General features: G+C 41.3%; 1 protein-coding gene across 1 annotated transcript in view; it reads left to right on the forward strand.

Moving 5' to 3' along the window:
- Rpa1 (replication protein A1) overlaps positions 1 to 22,425 on the forward strand; it is a 58,462-nt gene that overhangs the window by 17,755 nt on the left and 18,282 nt on the right. The window contains exons 5-8 of the mRNA XM_042673809.1: positions 8,705 to 8,793; positions 15,777 to 15,869; positions 19,584 to 19,716; positions 21,430 to 21,532. Coding sequence (XP_042529743.1) covers positions 8,705 to 8,793; positions 15,777 to 15,869; positions 19,584 to 19,716; positions 21,430 to 21,532 — 418 coding nt within the window. The remainder of the gene's footprint in view (positions 1 to 8,704; positions 8,794 to 15,776; positions 15,870 to 19,583; positions 19,717 to 21,429; positions 21,533 to 22,425) is intronic.

Below are 22,425 nucleotides of genomic sequence, written 5' to 3' on the forward strand. Positions count from 1 at the left end.
CCTCTTAGGTTAGTATTGTAGGCATGCACCACCAGGCCTGCTTAATTTCTTTACTAATTACCAATTATAGCGAGGCGACGGTGGCTCATGCTTGTAATCAGATCTCAAGAGACTGAGATCTGAGGATCAAGGTTCAAAGCCAGCCTGGGTAGGAAAGTCCGTGAGACTCTTATCTCCAATAAACCAGTAGAAACCTGAAAGTGGTGTTGTGGCTCAAACGGTAGAATGCACGCCTTGAGCGCAGGGACAGGGCCACAGTTCAAGCCCCACAACCAACCAAAAAAAAAAAAAAAAAAAAAAACCTAATCATTATTTTGGCTTACATTTTCTTGTTAGTGAAGATAAGCATGTTACATTTGTGGCTGTCTGTAACTTTTCTCTTTTTATTATACCATTTTCCTAAAAATGTTTATAGGCACTTTTTATTAACCAGAAATATGACTCTTCCATAATCTGTTTTTTGTTTTTTTTTATGAATACATGGTATTGTGCTTTGTGCTCAAGGTCTGGTGCTTACAGGTATTCTAATACTTGAAATGTACCCTTGGCTCCTTTTTTTTTGCTTTTAGTTACTTTTCAGGTAGGGTCTAACATTTTTGTCTAAGGCTGGTCTCTAAGATCCTCTAACCTATGGCCTCCTGAGTAACTGGTACCAGAGGTACATTCTCCCACACCTGGCTTTTTGTTTTGCATTAATTTTTATTATTATTATTATTATAAAGGCATACCTGGCTTTTTTGTTGTTGGTGTTGGTCATGGAGCTTGAACTCATGGCCTGGGCACTGTCCCTGGGCTTTTTCACTAAAGGGTAGTGCTTTACGACTTTGAGCTGTAGTGCCACTTCTGGTTTACTGGTGGTTAGTTGGAGTCTCCTGGACTTTCTGGACCCAGGCTTGTTTTCAACCTTGATCCTCAGATCTTAGCCTCCTGAGAAGCTAGGATTACAGATGTGAGCCACTAGCACTCAGCTACACCTGGCTTTTTGATTGAAGGATCTTGTTAACTTTTTCCCTGGGCTGGCCTTAAAGTCAGCCCCTCAAATAGCTGGCATTATAGGCATAAGCCACTGTACCCAGCTCGCTCGCTTGCTCTGTCTCTGTCTCTGTCTCTGTCTCTGTCTCTGGCTCTGTCTCTGTCTCTGTCCTTGCCTTCCTTCCTTCCTTCCTTCCTTCCTTCCTTCCTTCCTTCCTTCCTTCCTTTCTCTCTTTCTTTCTCTTTCTCCCTCCCTTCCTTCCTCCCTCCCTCCCTCCCCCCTCCCCCTCTCTCTCTTTCTTTCTTTCTTTCTTTCTTTCTTTCTTTCTTTCTTTCTTTCTTTCTTTCTTTCTTTCTTTCTTTCTTTCTTTCTTTCTTTCTTTCTTTCTTTCTTTCTTTCTTTCTTTCTGTCTGTCTGTCATGGGGCTTAAACTCTGGGCCTGGGTGCTGTCCCTGAGCTCTTCAGCTCAAGGCGAATGCTCTAACACTTGTGCCACAGTGCCACTTCCAGTTTTCTGGTGGTTAATTGGAGATAAGAGTCTCACAGACTTTCCTGCCCGGGCTGGCTTTGAACTGTGATCCTCAGAGCTCAGCCTCCTAAGTAGCTAGGATTACAGGTGTGAGCCAGCAGCACCTGGCTCATGTATTTTGTCTTACTCCTTTTCTGTTTATTATAGAGAATTAAAGACTCATTGTAGGGAATTAAATACTTTTTGAAGTTATTTGTATTTGTCCCTTTTTTTTTCCTTTATGGCTTCTAGATTTTGTATCTTGGCTATCTAGGTAATAAAGCTATTTTTTTAGATTGGAGTAAGTAGCTAAAGTGGGGGAGTGCTATCAAGTACAAGGCCCTGATTTCAAACTCCAGTGCTACCAAAAAAGAAAAAAAATACTGTAAATGTAAACACTGGATTATCTGCTTTGAGAAAAACAACATATTACAATTTGTTTTAGTGCACCAGACAATTAGAGAAGCTGACTTGGTTCATCTGAGATTTATTTTTATGTTGGTATGAAGGAGGAATCTAACTTCTTTCCTAGATGAGTAGCACATAGCATAGAAAGCCTAGAGAAATTCAGCTGTTGGGTTGAATGTAATGGGAAGCTATGGGTTTTGATGGGGAAATAGTGTGTGTTATATTTTAAGTTTAAAAGTTCCTGGGACTGGGAAAGTGGCTCAGTGTTAGAGTGCTTGCCTCGCATGCATAAGGCCCTGGGTTCGATTCCTCAGCACCACATAAACAGAAAAGGTCGGAAGTGGCGCTGTGGCTCAAGTGGTAGAACACTAGCCTTGAGCCTTGAGCTGAGAGACAGCGCCCCGACCCAGAGTACAAGCCCCATGACCGACCAAAAAAAAAAGTTCCTGAAAGATTCTGAAACTTTCAGATACTGACGTTATCCATGTGCTGGTGGCTTGTTCCTGTAATCGTATTTACTCAGGAGGCTGAGATCTGAGAATCATGGTTCAAAGCCAGCCTAACCTGGGCAGGAAGTCTGTGAGAATTTTTTCCCTCACCTTCGGTCATGGGGCTGAACTCTGGGCCTGGGTGCTGTCCTCTAATACTTGAGCCACAACACCACTTCCAACTTTTTCTGTTTATGTGGTACTGAGAAATCAACCAGGGCTTTATGCATGCTAGGCAAGTACTCTACCACTAAACCTCCCTGAACCCTTTTGCTCAAGGGTAGCACTCTACCATTTGATCCACAGCACATTTCCAATTTTTGAATGGCTAATTAGAAATAAGGGTCTCACAGGGACTTTTCTGTCTGGGCTGGCTTTGAACCACAATCATTACTTAGATCTCAGCCTCCTGAGAAATTAGGTGACAGGTGTGAGCCACCAGCACCTGGCACTGAAATATTTTTACAGGTTTGTGCAGTCATTATTAGCACAGTTAATTTAAGAACATTTTTATTTCTCCATAAAGAAACCCTGCACCCATCAATCCACCAACTTTTCCAGTCTGGGGCAACTACTAATATACATTCTGTTTCTATAGATTTGTCTACTCTGGCTACTTCCTGTGGGATCTTGGAAAACATGGTCCTTTGTGACCATGTCTTTGATTTACTATAGTGTTTTCAAGATTCATCCAAATTGTAACCAGTATCCTATTTGTAGCTGTAGTATATAGATAGATGATGTCACATTTCATTCATCCTTCATTAGTTTATGGACTTTTGGATTGTTTTATCTTTTTGCCATTGTAAATAATGCACTGGGGGCTGGGAAGGTGGCTCAGTGGTAGAGCACTTGTCTTGTATGCATGAGGACCTGGGTTCAATTCCTCAGCACCACGTAAGCAGAAAAAGCCAGAAGTGGCACTGTGGCTCAAGTGGTAGAGCGCTAGCCTTGAGCTGAAGAGCTGAGGGACAGCGCCCAGGCCCAGAGTTCAGGCCCATGACTGACCAAAAAAAAAAAAAAGTGGTAAGACTGCTTGCCTTGAGCAAGAAAAAAAAAAAAAAAAGAACCTCAGGGACTAACACCCAAGCTGTGAGTTCAAGCCCCATAACTGACAAAACAACAACAACAAAATGTACAAAAGACATTTGGGAACCAGAAATGAGAGATCAAGAGAGAAGATATATGAAATAGGATCGGGTCCAATTTATGGGTAAATAATGCACTGAAGATTAGTGTACTGATTTTTTTCCCTCTCTGCAGTATTGAGGTTTGAACTTAGTACCTTACACTTGCTAGGCCAGAGCTTTTCCACCTAAGCCAGAAACTTAGCCCTTGTGGTACAGTTTTTTGTTTTTGTCAGTCATGGGGCCTGAACTCTGGGCTGGACACTGTCCCTCAGCTCTTCAGCTCAAGGCTAGCGCTCTACCACTTGAGCCACAGCGCCAATTCCAGCTTTTTCAGCTTATGTGGTGCTGAGGAATTGAACCCAGGGCCTCATGCATGCAAGGCAAAGCACTATACCACTGAGCTACCTTCCCAGCCCTGTGGTACAGTTTTTTTATGTGTACATATGTCTCCACTTCTAAAACATAATTGAATCTATAGCTGTGGGTTTTGAACCTATGGATTCAACCAACAGCTGGTGAAAAATATTCAGAGGAGAAAAACAGCATCTGTACTGCACACACATACAGACTTTGCTTGTTATTGCTTCCTAAACGATGCAGTGTGAGAGCTGTTTGCATAGCATTTACATTGTATTAGATGTCATAAGTAACTTAGAGACAATTTAAATTATCTAAGAGGACATGTGTAGGACATACACAAAAACTACCTTGAGCATGCACAGATTTTGTGCCTGAGAGGTGTCCTGGATCATTGCAATCCCCTAGAGACACTGCGGAAGACTGTATCCAGGAGTAGTAAGATTGCTGCCTCAAAGGTAACTTTTTTGTATTGGGGCTTGTACTCAGGGCTTGGGCACTCTCCCATGAGTTTTTTTCACTCAAGGCCAGTGCTCTGTCATTTGAACCACAGCTCCACTTCCAAGTTTTGTTGGTTAATTAGGGATCAGTGTCTCATGGACTTTCCTGCTTGGGCTGGCTTCAAGCCTGGATCCTCATAGCTCAGCCTCCTGAGTAGCTATGATTATAGGCATGAGCCACCAATGTCAACAAGGAGTAGCTTTATGATGAATATTTTAGGAGCTTTCAGACTATTTCCAAACAGCTGCTCCAACACTTGTTGCAAAGTTTCAGCTAAAATATTATCTGGAGAAGATTTTAGTAACTCTTGGCAGTGTCTTTTACCTGTTCTCCCAATCCCCTCCCACCCTGACACACACACACACACACACACACACACACACACACACACACACACACACCACACACACACAAATTTCCTTGGCAGTTCTTCTGTTTATTCCATATAAATTTTAGAGTCACATTTGAAAACCAAGTAAAAGTCTTGTTGGAATGCAAAAATATATACAATATTTTCTATAAGATTTTTTCCATCAAAGAATATGGCATGTGGCCATTTAGTCTTTAGGATTTTCTTGATGCAGTTATATAATTTCCTTAGTGTAATATTTCTATCAGGGTTTGAGGGCTGTCCTTTAGCTTTTTTGCTCAAGACTGGAACTCTTCTATTTAAGCCACAGCTCCATTGGAGCTAATTGGAGATAGGAGTGTCACTGACTTTCTTGCTTGGCTGGCTTTGAACCTGGATCCTCAGATTTCAGCCTCCTGAGTAGCTAGGATTACAGGCATGAGCTACCTGCACCCAGCTCTGCCATTGTGTGTGTGTGGGGGGGGGGGGGGTTGTTTTTGTCAGTCATGGGCCTGAACTCTGGGGTTGGGCACTGTCCCTCAGCTCTTCAGCTCAAGGCTAGCACCCTACCACTTGAGCCACAGGGCCACTTGCGTCTTTTTTCTGCTTATGTGGTGCTGAGGAATCATACTTAGGGCCTTGTGCATTCAAGGCAAGTACTCTACCACTGAGCCAACTTCCCAGCCCACAAATTGGTTTGTTTTTAATGGTAGTATGTCAGCTAGCAACATCCAAAGTGTTGAAATGGGGGTGTCAATTATTAGCAACTTCTTTGTTTTGCTCTCCTTTTCAGTGTAACAAAGAACTTGTTATATAACTCCAAGGCCCTCTGGAGTGTGCAGGACTTTTTTTTTAGGTCCTTCTATTCAGGGTTTTGTTGTAATGGCTCTTGGATTTTTTTTTTAAAGCTTTTACTTCATCTTGATATGTTGTTTTTAATCACTTAACATGAGTTATTTTTACACTGTTTTTTTGGGGGGTCCAGTCGTGGGGCCTGGGTGCTGTCCCTCAGCTCTTCTCAAGGCTAGCACTCTACCACTCGAGCCACAACGCCACTTCTGGCTTTTTTTTTTTCTGCTTATGTGGTGCTGAGGAACCCAGGGCCTCATGCATGCAAGGCAAGTGCTCTACCACTGAGCCACCCTCCTAGCAACATGAGTTATTTTTAATAGATTAACAGACATATTTTTCATTCCTGTAAAATAAATCTCACCTTAAAAAATAATCCTCTTAGCTTCCTTTTTCTCACTGTCTCTTTTTTTCAGTCTTGTTTTTATTCTGGGTTATTTTAAATATTTATAAAAGTGGTCAGAATACACAATGGAAATATGAATATCATATAGCCCAGCATTCTGCTTCAAGTTGCCAACTAATGTCCAATCTTGCCAGTCACTGTCCTTTCCACCCTCACTTGCCTCTATAGTGTGTGTGTGTGTGTGTGTGTGTGTGTGTGTGTGTGTGTGTGTGTGTGTGTGTGTGTGTGTGTGTGTGTGTGTGTGTGTGTGTGTGTGTGTGTGTGTGTGTGTTTGCTGGTCATGAGGCCTGAACTCTGGGCCTGGGCACTGTTCCTCAGCTCCTCAGCTCAAGGCTAGCACTCTACCACTGGAGCCACAGCGCCACTTCCAGCTTTTTCTGCTTATGTGGTGCTGAGGAATCGAACCCAACATGCATGGAAGGCAAGCACTCTACCACTGAGCCACCTTCCCAGCCCCTGCCTCTATAATTTTGAAGTAAATATCAGGTGTATTATTTCATTTAAAAATATTTTTTTAAGGGCTGGGAAGGTGGCTCAGTGGTAGAGCGCTTGCTTTGCATGCCTGGGGCCTTGGGTTCGATTCCTCAGCACCACATAAGCAAAAAGCAAAAAGCCAGAAGTGGCGCTGTGGCTCAAGTGGTAGAGTGCTAGCCTTGAGCTGAAGAGCTGAGGGACAGTGCCCAGGCCCAGAGTTCAGGCCTCACGACCAGACCCCCTCTCCTTCCAAAAAATATATATTGCTTCTTTTTTTAATTTAAATTTTATTGTAAAGGTGATATAAGATAATGAATACATTTCTTTTTTTAACACTATTTAAAAGCTGGACACTGGTGGTTCATGCTGGTAATCCTAGCTCCTTAGGAGGTTGAGATCCGAGGATCAAGGTTCAGAGCCAACCTGGGCAGGAAAGTCTGTGAAACTCTTCAATTAACCACCAAAAAGCTGGAAGTGGAGCTATGGCTCAAGTGGTAGAGCATTGAGCAAAGAAACTCAGGGACAGCCTTCAGGACCAGCACACACACACAAAAAATAATAATATGTATTTTTATGTTAAACTAAAAAAATAATAATATGTATTTTAAAGTTACCCTTTTGATTTTATAACTGAATATTCAGACATTCAGTGTTCAGTTTTCAGCTATTCATATGTAGGTGTATATCTATGTGTGGATATATTATGTATATATGTATGTATATATGTATATATATAATTTTATCTGTGTGTATGTGCCAATTCTGGGGCTTGAAATTGTAATCCTAGCTACTAAGGAAGCTGAAATCTGAGGATTGAGATTCAAAGCCAACCTGGGCAGCAAAGTCTGTGAGACTCTTTTCGCCAGTTAACCACCAGAAAACCGGAAGTGGCGCTGTGGCTCAAGTGTGTGTGCATGTATTTTTTTTTAAGTAGATGAAATGGAGCTGTGGCTTAAAGTGGTAGAGCTCAAGCCTTGAGTGAAAGAGCTCAGGGACAATGCCCAGGACCTGACTTACCAAAAAAATAGAAGCATATGATGGAGGTCTTGAGGCAGGACTGGCATAGCATATATAGAAACAAAATGAAAACAGCTGACTTTCCTCAGTTTGGGACCGCTGAGAAGCCTTGGTTATCAAGGCCAGACCATGTAAAGCCTTGTCATGTCAAAGGTTTTTGTTGATTTATTTTGTGGTACTGGGGACTAAACTAAGGGCTTCACATGGGCTAGGCAAGTGCTCTCCCACTGAGCTACATCCACAGCCCTAATATCAAAGATTGTTTTGGGTCTAAGATCTTTGGAAAAGTAGTGATAGATGAGTTAAAGGCCTGAAAGTTCTTAAAGATAGATAATTAAAAATTCTAAAGTATCAACTGTCATAATTTTTTTTCATGGTGGAAAATTAACTGTTGAAGTGTGTGTTTCTGAACACTTTATGCAGTATATTCTTGTGTTTAATACTCTAAATTCTTATTTTTTTTTTTGTCGGTCGTGGGACTTGAACTCTGGGCTTGGACGCTGTCCTTGTGCTCTTCAGCTCAAGGCTAGCTCTCTGCCGCTTGAGCCACAGTGCCACTTCCGGTTTTCTAGTGGGTTTTATTGGAGATAAGAGTCTCACAGACTTTCCTGCCTGGGCTGGCTTTGAACCGTGATCCTCAGATCTCAGCCTTCTGAGTAGCTAGGATTACAGGCATGAGCTACCAGTGCCCGGCAATAATCTAAATTCTTTTTTTGGGGGGGGAGGGGGGTCCGGTTGTGGGGCCTGAGCTCTGGGCCTGGGCACTATCCCTCAGCTCTTCAGCTCAAGGCTAGCGCTCTACTACTTGAGCCACAGTGTCACTTCCGGCTTTTTTCTTTTTGCTTATGTGGTGCTGAGGAATCGAACCCAGGGCCTTGAGCATGCAAAGCAAGCGCTCTACCACTGAGCCACCTTCCCAGCCCCAAATAATCTAAATTCTTAACATGCCAGTGGCTCCTTGAAGATATGTTTTTGGCAAATATGCATCATTTTAATTAAGGGCCTAGATTGGAAATGAATACCCTATCATAATAAAAAACCTTGATAATGATGCAGTGAAAAATGAAGGGAGATACTTACGTAGAATTGATATCATATATTAGTTATTCAGTAATGAAAATTACTAACAAAGGAAAATAGTTTTATCACAATGATCTTTGAGGGAAAGCTTTTTAAATAGCTTGTCTTTAGAAAGTGTTTGGTTTATTTATTCTGACTTGTTACCATTTGCTTGCCTTTGTTAGGAGAGTAATTATTTTGATGGATTTAGAAGTTTTGAAGTCGGCAGAAGCAGTTGGATTAAAGATCGGCAATCCAGTGCCCTATAATGAAGGTAAAATCCTCTTTATAGATTGTAGCCCTTGATTGTAGTGCTTCTTTATAGATCAGAATCCTGTCTTTTGGCTTCCATTCGTGTTGTTCGTCTTAATAAAACAACAGTCAGTCAGGGCTCAAGGAGCCAGGTGGTTCTGTCAGGGATTTTTTTTGACATTGAAGAAATAGTGTATGAATAAGAAGGAGGAGAAATACAAAAAAGAGAATGTCATGGCCATTCTTTGTAAGATCCACATAGATACTGTACTCATAACTGATACTATATCACTACTTAAAGATAATTTTTTTTAAATAAAGTTAAATTTAAAAAAACCACATAGACGGAAAAGCTGGAAATGGAACTGTGGCTCAGTGATAGATTGCTAGCTTTGAACACAGAGAGGCTCAGGGACAGAACCCAGGCCCTGAGTTCAAGCCCCAGGACCTGCAAAAAAATTAAAATTTAAAAAAAAAAAAAGGAAGTAAGAAAGGAGGGAAACTATTCAGCCTTACTGTTTACCTTTGTCTTATTCCTCTCCTAGAAAGCCCTCAAACTTGCTCCATTACGTGTTAACTATAGATTTTCTTTTACAGATTCTTTTTATCAGGTTGAGGAAATTTGTTTCTTATTTACTGAGAATTTTTATCAAGACTGGGTGATAGATTTTGTTAAATACTTTTTCTTCATTTATAATCATGTTTGTGTTTCTTCATTTTTTTTAGTTGTTAATGTGGTGAAGTAGTGATTTTTTGAATGCTAAAACCATCTGGGTTTCTAGGATAAGTCTGTACTATGATGATGTATTATCCTTTTGTACGTTGTTGGATTTGCTTTCTTTTTTTCTTTTTTTTTTTTTTTTTTTGGGTCCGGTGATGGGGCCTGAACTCTGGGCCTGGGTGCTGTCCCTCAGCTCTTCAGCTCAAGGCTAGCGCTCTACCACTTGAGCCACAGCACCACTTCCGGCTTTTTTCTGTTTGCTTATGTGGTGCTGAGGAATCGAACCTAGGGCCTCATGCATGCAAGGCAAGCACTGTACCACTGAGCCACCTTCCCAGCCCTGGATTTGCTTTCTAAGTCCACTTGATTTGATTTGATTTTGTTTGAAATACTTGTTTCTCTATCCATAAGAACCATTAGTCTATAGTTTCCTGTTGTGTCTATCTGGTTTTGGTATCAGAGTAATCCTGACTGCATTGAATGAATTGGAGAGTGTTCCTTCTTAAATATTGAAGAGTTAGGGTAGAATTAGTATTACTTCTTTCTTAAATGTTTAGTAAACCTCACCAGTGATGCCATCTGGGCCCTTTTTGGGAGATGTGGGTCAGGGTCTTGCTCTGTAGCCTAGGGAGGTTCAAACTCACTATGTAGCCCAGGATAGTTGTCAACTCCTGATCCTTCTACCTCCCCCTCCTGAGTGCTAGGATTGTGGGTATGTTTTTGTCACATGGGGCCCCCCAGTGTTGGTTTCTGTTTTTTGGGAGAAAGTTTTTCAACTTCAATTTTTTTTTTTCTTTTAACAGATAGTATTCCAGTTATCTGTTTTTTTCTGTGTGCTTTTTTTTTCCCCTTCCCCCAGTACTAGAATTTGAACCCAGGGCCTCACACTTGGTAGGCAGGCATTTGACCACTTAAGCCATCCTTCCAGAGCTTTTTGCTTTAGTTAGGTTTTGAATAGATCTCAGGTTTATGGGGCCAAACTGGATCTCAGTTGTCTTATTTACACTTCCTGTGTAGTTGAGATTATAGGCGCTACCACACCTGGCTTACTGATTGAGATGTAAATCTCAGTACTTTTTTGCCTAGACCTTGGGTCTTCTCAGTCTCTTCCTCTAGAGTAGCTGGAATTACAGGCATGAGCCACCACACCTAGCAAAACATGTATAATTTTTAAAGACTGAAAGTAACATAACTAGGATGATTCGATATCTATTTTCTTTAATAAACATTAAATTTTGAAGAGATACTTTACTTTTTATCTTTTGTGACACAGGGTCTCGCCATGTAGTCCAAGCTCTCCAGGTTAGCCTAGAATTTATAATCCTCCAGCCTCTACCTCCTGACTGCTGGGATTGCAGGTGTGTGTCACTGTCCCTGGCTTCCCCCACCCCCCTTTGACAGTACTGGGATTAAACTCAGTGCTTGATACTTTCAGTGTATGGGCAGTCCCCCACATTTTACTCTATTCCTTGTAGCTTCAGTATCTACACTTTTATCTTCCGGCTGTTCTGTCTTAACTTTTGTGACGCATTGACTGTAGATATCACCTGCATGTTGTTTGGATTCTATAGGTTTTCTCTGTCCCTGGTTTCACCACATTAAACGTGAGCTTTTTTTTTTTTTTAAACATACTTTAATTGTGACATTTCTACACATCTAGTACATTGAATCCCAAATGCATTCTCTCTATCATTCTCCTTTACCCTTCTTCCCCTTCTTAAAACAATTTCAACAAGTTTTATTGTTGTCTGGAGTTTGTTTATTGTCTGGAAATAAACAACATGGACTATACTCATCCTTATTCACCATCTTCATTAGCCTTTCTCTCTCCCACTGTTGCCTGCTTCCCCACTGAGTTTTTTTTACTGTCATATCATTCTTATTATTTTAGCGTGTATTAGTCATACCAAAAAGCTTCACCTTGGTATTCAGACATGAATATAGTATATTTTAACATAAAATAGTCTTTCTGGAAATGGAACCTGCCTGCTAGGTACTAGTCTTTATAGTAGTAAATGTGGGCCCTAAATTGGAGAGGTCAGGTTCAGAATGATCTAATTAGAACATCACATTTGTATCACAGTAATAAGCTCTATTAAGTGATCATATCAGTTAGCGTTATAGTTTCTGCTTTTAGAAGAAATATAAGACAAAGCAGTGGTTTAGAATCTCTGAAATCCTTGAGTTTTGTAGAAGCAGGACAGGGGCCCTGGTAGCAGCTTTAGCTGCTTTGGCCAGGTTTCTCTTGTTTTGTTTAATTGAATGGTTGTATTAGATGTTTTGTGTTTCAAGGACAAAAGTGTTAGTGATAAAGGTGGAAGTGAGCTGGCCACCAGTGCCTCATACCATAGTCCTGGCTACTCAGAAGGCTGAGTTCAGGGGGAGAGGGTCACAGTTCAAGGCCAGCCCTGGTAGAAAAGTTCACTAGGTTCCCTCTGTTAAAATAGCCAGCAAAAACAGGGCTGGATGGGTGACTCGAGTGTTAGAGAACCAGGCAAGCAAGTGGAGGGCAAAGAAAAAAAAAGCAAAAGATGGGGACGAAACAGTTAAAAAGTAATTATTGCTTGGGGTGGGGAAAGTCTTTGGATCCATCTAGTTTCGCTGCTCTTACCCTGTCTTCAGGGACTGCTAAGTGCAGAGGAATGGGGAAAAGATTTTGCTCTTTAGAATTATTTATGATTGAATTTCATTGTTACCACATCAATAACAAGGTATTACTCGGGCCATCATAGAATTACCTTCCTTACAGTTACTATGTCCATATGGTATATTTCACTGCAATGGTTCCTAATTTTCTAATTTGTGGTTTCTAATTTCTAATTTGTGACAGTAAAGAAACTTGTTAGTGGGCAGAAAAATAAAACAAGATTTCTATTTTCAGAGTACCTGTGACCAGGGAAAATTAGTTGACTAAATACAGCCCAGAAATAAATAGGAATTCTAAACAGTGCATTAAGCTGTATTATAATATTAGTGTCACATTAAATAGAGATAACTGTAGAATTCTGAATATGTGAAAAATAAAACTAACAAATCTCAGCTACTTGGAAGGCAGTGATTCAACACTAGCCTGGCAGAAAAACTTAGTGAGACTCCAGTTCAATACAGAAGCTGAGCCTGGTAGCCTGAATTTGTGATCCCATAATCCCCGCTGCTAGAGTCCTCCCTGGGCAAAAATGCAAGAGAACCCATCAAAAAAATAACTAGAGCATCTAGAGGTGTGGCTTAATAGTGCCTGCCTCGCAAGTATGAGGCCCTGATTTCAAACCCCAATAAAGCCAAAAAAAAAAAAAGCACAATTCCTTCATACACTATTGAATTAAATGGCTTTAAAACTCTTGTTACTGCTTCATATTATTTTTATTTCTGTATATATGTATAATTCTACATACTTACATTCTTGCTATTATTTTACTTAGCCTCATATAGCACAAATAATTAGTTTATTAGTATAGCTCATTATGGATATTAATTAGAATTCTTCTTAGCCTGGTGTTGTCCATTTTTCCATCAACAGGATATTATAATTATATGGTGACTCAACTGTATGTTCTTTATAGTTTTGTTACAAGTTGAGTATTTTTTTTATTACTGTATATACACAAGAGCCTATAAGCAAATTTTTATCTACTCATAGCTCACTTACCTTTATAACAGATAATAAAAGGAACAAGTAGCCAGATACTGGTGGCTCACACCTATAATCCTAGCTACTCTGGAGGCTGAGATCTGAGGATCATGGTTCAGTGCCAGTGCAGGCTAGAAAGTCTGTGAGACTCTTATCTCCAATAAACCACTCAGAAAACCGGAAGTGGTGCCTTGGCTCAAGGGTAGAGCACTAGACTTGAGCTGAAGAGCTGAGGGACAGCTCCCAGGCCCAGAGTTCAGGCCCCACAACTGGACCCCCCCCCCCAAAAAAAAAAAAAAAAAAAAAGACAAGAATCTTTGGGGTTTATCTGCCCAGGCTGACTTCAGAATCCAGTCCTCATGTTAGGGGCATGGCTTGGTTGTTAGAGTGCTAGCCAGTGTGTGAAAGTGGCAGGTACCAAGTTCAAGTCCTGGTCATAGACTGAAAAAATAAATAAATAAAATTGAATCCTTATAGCTCAGCTTCTTGAATAGCTGGGGTTATGATTATAGATAGTCATGAGCCACTAGTGCATGTATGGGGTGGGGGAGGGGAGGTTGTTGTTGGTTCTTTGTTTTTGTGCCAGTGCTGGGGCTTGAACTCTGGACCTGAGTACTCTCCCTTAGTTTCTTCCACTTACGCTCTACCACTTGAGCCACAGCTTTACTTCTGACATTTTGCTAGTTAATTGGAGATAAAAGTCTCAGGTTTTTATGCCCAGACTAGCTTGGAACCATGATCCTCAGAGTTCACCCTTCTGAGTACCTTGTATTGTGCTAACCACTGGTGCCTGGTTTATATGTGTATTCCTAACGGTTCCATTTTTGAGTTTTTTAATCTTATTTCTTCTTTTGAATGTATTTTATGAAACAGATAAAGACAGGATTTTTTTCCCCCAACCACTTAGCTTCAATACTATTTACTGAGTAACTCATCTTTTCCCTACTGTTTTATAAAAAGGTTCACTTAAGAATTGAGAACCGTTCTTCACAAGACACATTGTCAGGGGAGACAGTTCTCCCATCTGATTTCTTATGGTGCTTTGTAAATTCAGAGATAATGGAAAGCTGAAAAGTAAAGACAAAAATTTCATTGTTTATAATCTAGGCCTTTTTTCTATGTAAATAAGGTATCAGTTTTTCTCTCCATAGGAAGAACTAAAGAATAAACAATTCTATTTAATCTTTTTAATTTTATGCTAAATTAATTTTACTCTAATGGCACAGTTATGTCTCATTTAACAATGCTACTTAAGAGTAATATTGGCAGAAGTAAATTAAATCAGTCCATATCATGCCTAGGTGAGTTAGGATGATGGGAAGCCCAGCAGGAACTTGAACTCAGCAGTTGGGGAAGGTAAAAATAAGGTGGCAGGTGAGGAGCTTTCCCAGCTCTGCTTGCTGTTTTTAATGTTTAGGACACTGAATTGTGTGTGTGTGTGTGTGTGTGTGTGTGTGCGCACACGTGTGTGTGTGTTCCTGTGTGCATGCTTTGAACTCAGGACCTCACCTTTAGTTTTTTTGCTCAAAGCTAGCATACCACACCTCCACTTCCAGTATTTTGCAGGTTAATTGAAAAGTCTTGAGAAATTTGTCTGCCCAGGCTAACTTCGAACTGTGATCCTCAGATCTCAGCCTCCTTACCTAACTAGGCTTACAGGTATGAGCCACTGATGCTCAGCTGAATAGTGTGTGTGTGTGTGTGTGTGTGTGTGTGTGTGTGTGTGTGTGTGTGTGTGTGTGTGTGTGTGTGTGTGTATGTGCGTACTCGCGCGCGCAGGGCACACAAGTGCTTTCAGTGAATAGCACAGATGGGGTTGACTTGCAAGCCAATCACAGAGATCAAATCAAGTTCCCTAAGTTTATTATTTTAAAGTATGAGCTATTTTACAATTTTAACATTCTTGGGCTTCATAAACGTTCATATAAAGGGAGAGGCAAATATAGTCTATGGTATGGCATTTCTTATTTTCTGCTTGAGAGATGTGTTCATTTCCCCTCCTCTCCCTTTAATCTTCCCGTTTCCTTGACACGGCTGCCTCTGAACTCCATTCTCATCTCTCCCTGCTGTGACAGTTCACTGGCACTTCACGCTACCTACGACTCTTTCAACTCTCATTTCTACCAGCTGTCAGCTGCAAAATAAGGTTGCTTTGTTTGGGAGGGAAAGGGTAGAATCCTTTCTGAACGGCTCCTTTTTCTTTGAAGCAGGAGCACTTCAGAGACAATTGAACTGCTTTTAGGTCTTCCTTACCACCCAGTTTTTTCTTCTGATAGATCTTGCCACGAACGCACGATACTGTTGATGACATCGATTTGTTGCTATGGAAATCGTGGTCGTGTCACAGATTTCAGCTCAGTGACTTTACTGTGGGTTCCTATAGGAGAAATGGGCAAGGTTTTAGGGGAGAACCTCATTAAAACTGAAAAGTATATCAATTATAAACAGGTTGAAAGGTAAAAAGGAGCCCAACCTTTCCTACATGAAAACAAAAAGTGAGTCTTTGGCACATTCACTATATGCAGTTGGATGCCTCAGCCTGATTGTGACACATGAGAAATTTAAAAATGGACACTTCTCCAAAGTATTTCTTCAGTTTAAGTTTCAGTCTCTTAACTCAATTTGCACTAAAATGGCCTTTGGTTTTGATCTTCAGGACATGGACAACAGCAAGTAGTGCCTTCTACGGTCTCAGCAGCCAGCCCAGTGGTCAGCAAACCTCAGCAACAGAATGGGAGCTCAGGAGCAGGTAAGGTGCCACCAGCTTATGTGTGTCAGGGACTGATGACTTCTCAGAATGGCACTCCTGATGTGGAACTGCAAAGAATAATTCCAATTTTAGCACTCTACTGCTTGAGCCATGGCTCCACTTGGCGACTGTTTTGGTAGTTAATTGGAGATAAGAGTCTCATGGGCTTTCCTGCCCTTGCTGGCTTCAGACATCAGTCCTCAGATCTCAGCTTCCTGAGTAGCTTGTAAAAGGTGGCTGGCAAATAATTCCAATTCTTATGTGACTGAAACAATGGAGAGTGCTGATGACATACCTGTGATCTTAGCTACTTGGGAAGCTGTGATCAGGAGGATTGCAGTCTTGGGCCAGCCTCAGATTGAAGCTACTTCTCAACAGATAGCTAGGCATGAGCCTAGTCAAGGAAAAAAAAAAAGAGCAATGTGAAAAGGAGTGGAGGAGTGACTTGGTAGTAGAATATCTGCTTAGCTTGTGTGTGGCCCTGGCTTCAAACTCAGTACTGCCACCCCCAATAGAGATACTTAATACTTCCTTTATTATAATATACTCTTCTAGTATTTCTCACGTCTTTTTACATGCTCTGTGAATTTGCATACCTTTTTAATTCTTACCTTTTAACTGACTAGAATCCTCTTACTAATTCTGCTTTTCTTTCCCCAAGTTTTCCATTTGGGCTTTGGAGGGTGTTTATCGTTTGCCTAAAGTCATTTCTATTGTTCATAAGTTCTGCTTTTCAGCTCTGCAGCAGGTTCAGGGAACTCCTGATGGAATCATTTTGTTTACTTTCTGGCCTTTGTTTTAGGAACCTCTTGACCTGGAAGCTACCATGAAAAATTATGACTTACAAGATGTGATTGGATTTATTTTTAGAGACTTCTTTTTTATTACAACATCATATACGCCTCCTCTCTCCTCCCTTCAACTATTGGTTTCTATTTTTCAATGCACGGTTCTGAGAAAAGCAAGGTTAAGACGTCACTAATTGTTTCTGTGAAACTTTTAGGACATATGACTCTTCCCCCTCTGTTGTTGTTTTAATCTACCTTGCATTAGGGCTGTGTATTTATCATCTTAATAAGAGTTTGTATACTTATATACGTCTCATGCGACATACTGTTTAGATTAGCTAAAATGCTAAAGAAAAAAAGTAAAATGCTTAAGAATTTAAAAGCTCCTTCTTTAAGCTGAAATATAAATAGTACATTATTCCTCCTTTTCCTTCCACAGATTTACATTTTTGTTTTTCCTTGTTGTTTTGTTATTTTAAACTTCATGGTGTAAGAAAATGGACTAGATGTAAACTGAAGGATATCTTCCTGACCAAAAAAAAAAAAAAAGCCAAGCACTGGTGGCTCATGCCTGTAATCCTTGTTACTGAGGAGGCTGAGATCTGAGGATCAAGGCTCAAAGCCAGCTTAGACAGGAAAATTTGTGAGACTTTTTTTTTTTTTTGCCAGTTGTGGGCCCTGAACTCTGGGCCTAGGCTCTGACCCTCAGCTTTTCAGCTCAAGGCTAGTGCTCTACCACTTGATCCATAGCTCTGCTTCTGGCTTTTTCTGCTTAGGTGGTGCTGAGGAATCAAACCCAGGGCCTCATGCATGCAAGACAATCACTCTACCACTGAGCCACCTTCCCATCCCTTGTGAAACTTTTATCTCCAATTAAGTACCAGACAACTGGAAGTAGTGTTGTGGCTCAATGTTGTAGAGTGCTATCCTTGAGCAGAAGAGTGCCAGGTCCTGGGTTTAAGCCCCACAACCAACAACCACAAATAAATTATTTGGATGAATGGGGCTGAGGATGTATGTAGCTCAGTGACAGCGCTTATCTTGCATTCTGGAGGCCTTGGGTTCACTCCCTGTGTGTGTGTGTGTGTGTGTGTCTTGTCTGTGTCTGTGTGTCTGTCTCTGTGTCTGTCTGTCTGTCACTCTCATACAGTGGATAAATGGACGCTTGTGTGTGTTTAATAAAACTGTATTGTGTTCCATATGTGTACATACTGCAGAGTACCTGTGTGTCCTTGGGTCATTCCTGTTGTATGTCTGTTGGCCTCTTCTGACTCCTGTGTGGAACAGAAAGCTCTAGGATCTGAGGCACTCCACTCTTGCGTGCATTTGCTTTTTTTTTTTTTGTCGGTCGTAGGGCTTTAAGTCTGGGCTTGGGCGCTAACCCTGGGCTCTTCAGCTCAAGACGAGCACTCTACTGCTTGAGCCACAGTACCACTTCCGGTTTTCTAGTGGTTAGTTGGAGATAAGAGTCTCACAGACTTTTCTGCCTGGACTGGCTTTGAACCTTGATTCTCAGATCTCAGCCTCCTGAGTAGCTAGGATTACTGGCACGAGCCACCGGCGCCCGGCTCCTGCATGTATTTCTTTTCTTTTTTTTTGGGGGTCCGGTCGTAGGGCTTGAACTCTGGGCCTGGGCGCTGTCCCTCAACTCTTCAGCTCAAGGCTAGCACTCTACCCCTTGAGCTACAGCGCCACTTCCGGCTTTTTTCTTTTTGCTTATGTGGTGCTGAGGAATCGAACCCAGGGCCTCAGGCATGCAAGGCAAGCACTCTACCACTGAGCCATCTTCCCAGCCCTCCTGCATGCATTTCTAACCAAGTGCTACACATACCTGCAGTAGTGTAAAACATGTTTTGGGAACTCATAAATACAAAGTGAATTTAGGTTTTTAAACATGTTTTTTTTTCTTTTCTTTCTTTCTTCCTTTCTTTTTCTTTCTTTCTTTTTTTTTTTAGTCGGTGGTGGGGCCTGAGCTCTGGGCCTGGGCACTGTTCCTTAGCTCTTCAGCTCAAGGTTAGCACTCTACCATTGAGCTACAGCGCCACTTCCAGCTTTTTCTGCTTATGTAGTGCTGAAGAATTGAACCCAGGGCCTCATGTATGTGAGGCAAGCACTCTATCACTGAGCCAACTTCCCAGCCCCTAAACAAATTCTAATATGAAAAAAACTTAGGGTGTGGAAGGTAAGAGATCACTGAACTTAATTTGTTTTTCAGAATTAGTGGCTGAAGCTTCACAGCTGTAAAGCTTGTGAGCACAAAACTCATTTGCTAATAAACTTTGAACAGTGGTCTTTCCACATGCAAGGCCACTATAGAGCTTAGAGACAGCAAGTCAAAGTGGCCTCCTACCTTTCGCCTTGACCAAACGTTGAGTCTTGCCCTTTGTTCCCAACTAAAACCATCCTTCCTAAAGCTTTCCTTGTAGACCTCATCCAGTGACAGTGTTTTGAAATGATTCATTGGTGATAGATACCACTTCCTACCAATATCCATCCTCCTGGTCCCTTATGGCCATGCTTTTCCTTTTCCTTTAAAGGTGGGGAATCGCTTTTCTTCTTAGGGACCTACAGACTTGCTATCAGTTTTCCCAGTCAAGTTAATCTTCTTTCTCTGCCCCATTATCGTGTCCATTGGTGCAAGAGAAAAAGTTTCACAGGGTGGACCTGAGAAAGAGCAGTGCGGATTCATTATCATCTCTATTTTGACCCTTGGGGTTTAAGTCAACGGATGTAATTATGGATTCTTCTGCACCCCGCCCTCATTCTAGATTGCTTTCCTAGCCTCCTGCTTCCCTCTGTATCTGGATACTGAAAATGAAAAATTTTACCTCACCAGGCATATCAGTAATGAGAATACTTGTAAAATTTACTATATAGGCTAAGTAGAACACTGACTGTCCTTTTCTGTGTGTGTTTACTTGTAAAGGTTCGACTGTATCTAAGACGTATGGTGCCTCAAAGACATTTGGAAAACCTGCTGGGACGGGCCTCTCACACCCTTCTGGGGGAGCACAGGCCAAAGTAGTGCCAATCGCCAGCCTCACCCCTTACCAGTCCAAGTGAGTTGTTGGCCAAGTGCACAGTTACCATGGGTTCATGAAAGGGTTCCTTACTTTTTTCTTTAATTTCTATTTTAAAAAAAGAAGAAAAAGAGAAAGAAAAGGCAGGGTGAAGTGGCTTACACTGATAATCTAACTACTTAGGAGGCTGAGATTTGAGGATTGAGATCTGAATCCAGCCTGGGCAGGATAGCCCATGAGAGTCATCTCCAATTAACCACCAAAAAACTGGAAGTGGTGCTGTGGCTCAAGTGATGGAACGCTTGCCTTGAGCAGAAGAGCTAAGGGACAACGCCCAGGCCCAGAATTCAAGCCCCAGGACGGAGCTAAAAAAAAAAAAAAGAATGGAAAAGCCTGGTGCTGGTAGCTTGTAATTCTAACTACTCAGGAGGCTGAGATTTGAGGATCATAGTAGAAAGCCAGCCCAAGCATACAAATCTGAGAGACTCTTATCTCTAGTTAGTTAGCAAAAAGCTGGAAGTAGAGGAGTGGCTTATGTTAGAGCAACAGGCTAGAGTGAAAAAAACAGTACTGGCACCAAAAAAAAAAAGGAAAAAATAGCAATGTGGTGTAGCCAGTAGGTTTCCATACTTTTAGAAAAATTTAAAATAAAAACATTACTGCTTAGAAACTCAATTGATAAGCTCAGTTTGACTAAGATAATCTGTGCTATTTATATGAACCACATTAGTTATGTCCCAAATATGTATTTCTTTTATATCAGGGTTTTTTTTTTTTTTTTTTTTTTCATTTAATCTTAGACTGTTAGAAAATAGTGATGTGGGGGACAGGGTGAGAGATTCTGGGCCTGGGCACTGTCCCTGAGCTTTTGTGCTCAGGACTATTGCTCTCCTACTTGAGACACAGCTCTATGTCTAGCTTTTTGGTGGTTGAATGGGAGAGTTAAGGATTTTCCTGCCCAGACTGGCTTCAAACCATGATCCTCAAATCTCAGCCCCCTCAGTAGCTAGACTTACAGACAAGAGCCCCTGACATCCAACTAGTGAGTTCTTTTTTTCAGTATTCTTTCAGGTATATTTTTATTCATTCTTCTAGTACTTAGCTGTATAGGGATGATTATTTCCTGTGAAACTGAAGTAAGGTAACCAGTGTGTCCAGCACCTACCCTCAGGATGGGCATAGACCTGGACCTTGGTTCTTGAGCCTCCTTTTTCAGTGGCCTCTAAGGTCATATGGCATTAATGTATTTTTCTTTAATGGCCCACAGGTGCCATGTTCTGTATGTAGGTTCATACTCTGCACGCATTAGAAATTTTCCAAGACAGAAGTTTGACATTAGTTATATCATTTCCCATAACTGAAAATAGTGACAAAATATAATTGCTGGTGTAACTGGGTTTGTTTTTTTTTTTTTTTTTTTTTTTTTTTTAAAAAAAGCTTAGAGCCTTTCATTAAGGGGATATTGTTGCCTTGGTGATGGTTTTTGGAGAAGGAAGAGAGTTTATAAATTTGCTTATTTGACAGGAGAATGAGTTAGTGTTAAATCACCTTGTACGTTTCACTGTTTGCTTATTCTGTAAACTGTCAAGCCTGAATGTCATCTCAGTCTTTTAATTAGCTGGATTAAAATACAGGTAACTTACAAATGGAGTATGTGTAAGATAAGAAGGACTGTGGGAAAATACTTTCTTACCTGATCTGTAATCAGGTAGGGAAGACTCCAAACACTAACGTCCCTTGTTTGTTTTTTAGGTGGACCATTTGTGCTCGTGTCACCAATAAAAGTCAGATCCGTACTTGGAGCAATTCCCGGGGGGAAGGGAAGCTTTTCTCTCTAGAACTTGTGGATGAAAGTGTGAGTATGTGTCAGGTGGGGTAGTCACAGGGCTGGGTTCCAAGAAACAGCCTGGGCTCTGTAGGCTTCTGAGGCCAAAAAGATGAAATCCTTGCATGCTTACTGCAGGGAGAGAGTTAGCCATCATGAATAAGATCTGGGGCTGGGAAGGTGGCTTAGGGGGTAGAGTGCTTGCTTTGCATGCATGAGGCTGTGGTGTCGATTCCTCAGCACCACATAAGCAGAAACAGCCAGAAGTGGTGCTATGGCTCAAGTGGTAGAGCGCTAGCCTTGAGCTGAAGAGCTGAGGGACAGTGCCTAGGCCCAAAGTTCAGGCTCCACAACTGGCAAACAAACAAACAATAAATAAGATCTGACCTGCAGAGTCTTATCTGCTTGCTTGTTTGCTTGCTTTGTTTATTTACTTCTTTGTGCCACTATTGGGCTTGACCTCTGGGGCCTGGGCTATGTGTCTTTCCTTTTTGCTCAAGGCTAGTGCTCTACCACTTGAGCCACAGCTCCACTTCTGGATTTTTAGTGGTTAATTGGAGATGAGAGTCTCATGGACTTTTCTGCCCAGACTGGCTTCAAACAGTGATCTTCAGATCTCAGCCTCCTGAGCAAGTAGGATTATAGGCATGATCCACTGGGATCCAGATTATCTGCTTTAATTTAAACTAGATAGAACCCTTTTGCTGACAAAACATTTCGAAACTGTCATTGTCATATCCCTTTCTTTTTCCTTTTCTTTTTTCTTCTCTTCCTCTTCCTGCTTTTGGAAGTTGGCATATCACCCCAAATGTTTAATTGTGATGGCAGAGTCAGTACCAGAACCTCATTTTCTACAAATTGTCCATCTAATCTACAGTGGGCTAAATATTTCAACCCTTTATTTAAGTTCTTCATCTCTCTCT

The sequence above is a fragment of the Dipodomys spectabilis genome, unplaced genomic scaffold (assembly GCF_019054845.1).
Source record: "Dipodomys spectabilis isolate Male_0828 unplaced genomic scaffold, ASM1905484v1 ptg000018l, whole genome shotgun sequence".
Classification (NCBI taxonomy): domain Eukaryota; kingdom Metazoa; phylum Chordata; class Mammalia; order Rodentia; family Heteromyidae; genus Dipodomys; species Dipodomys spectabilis.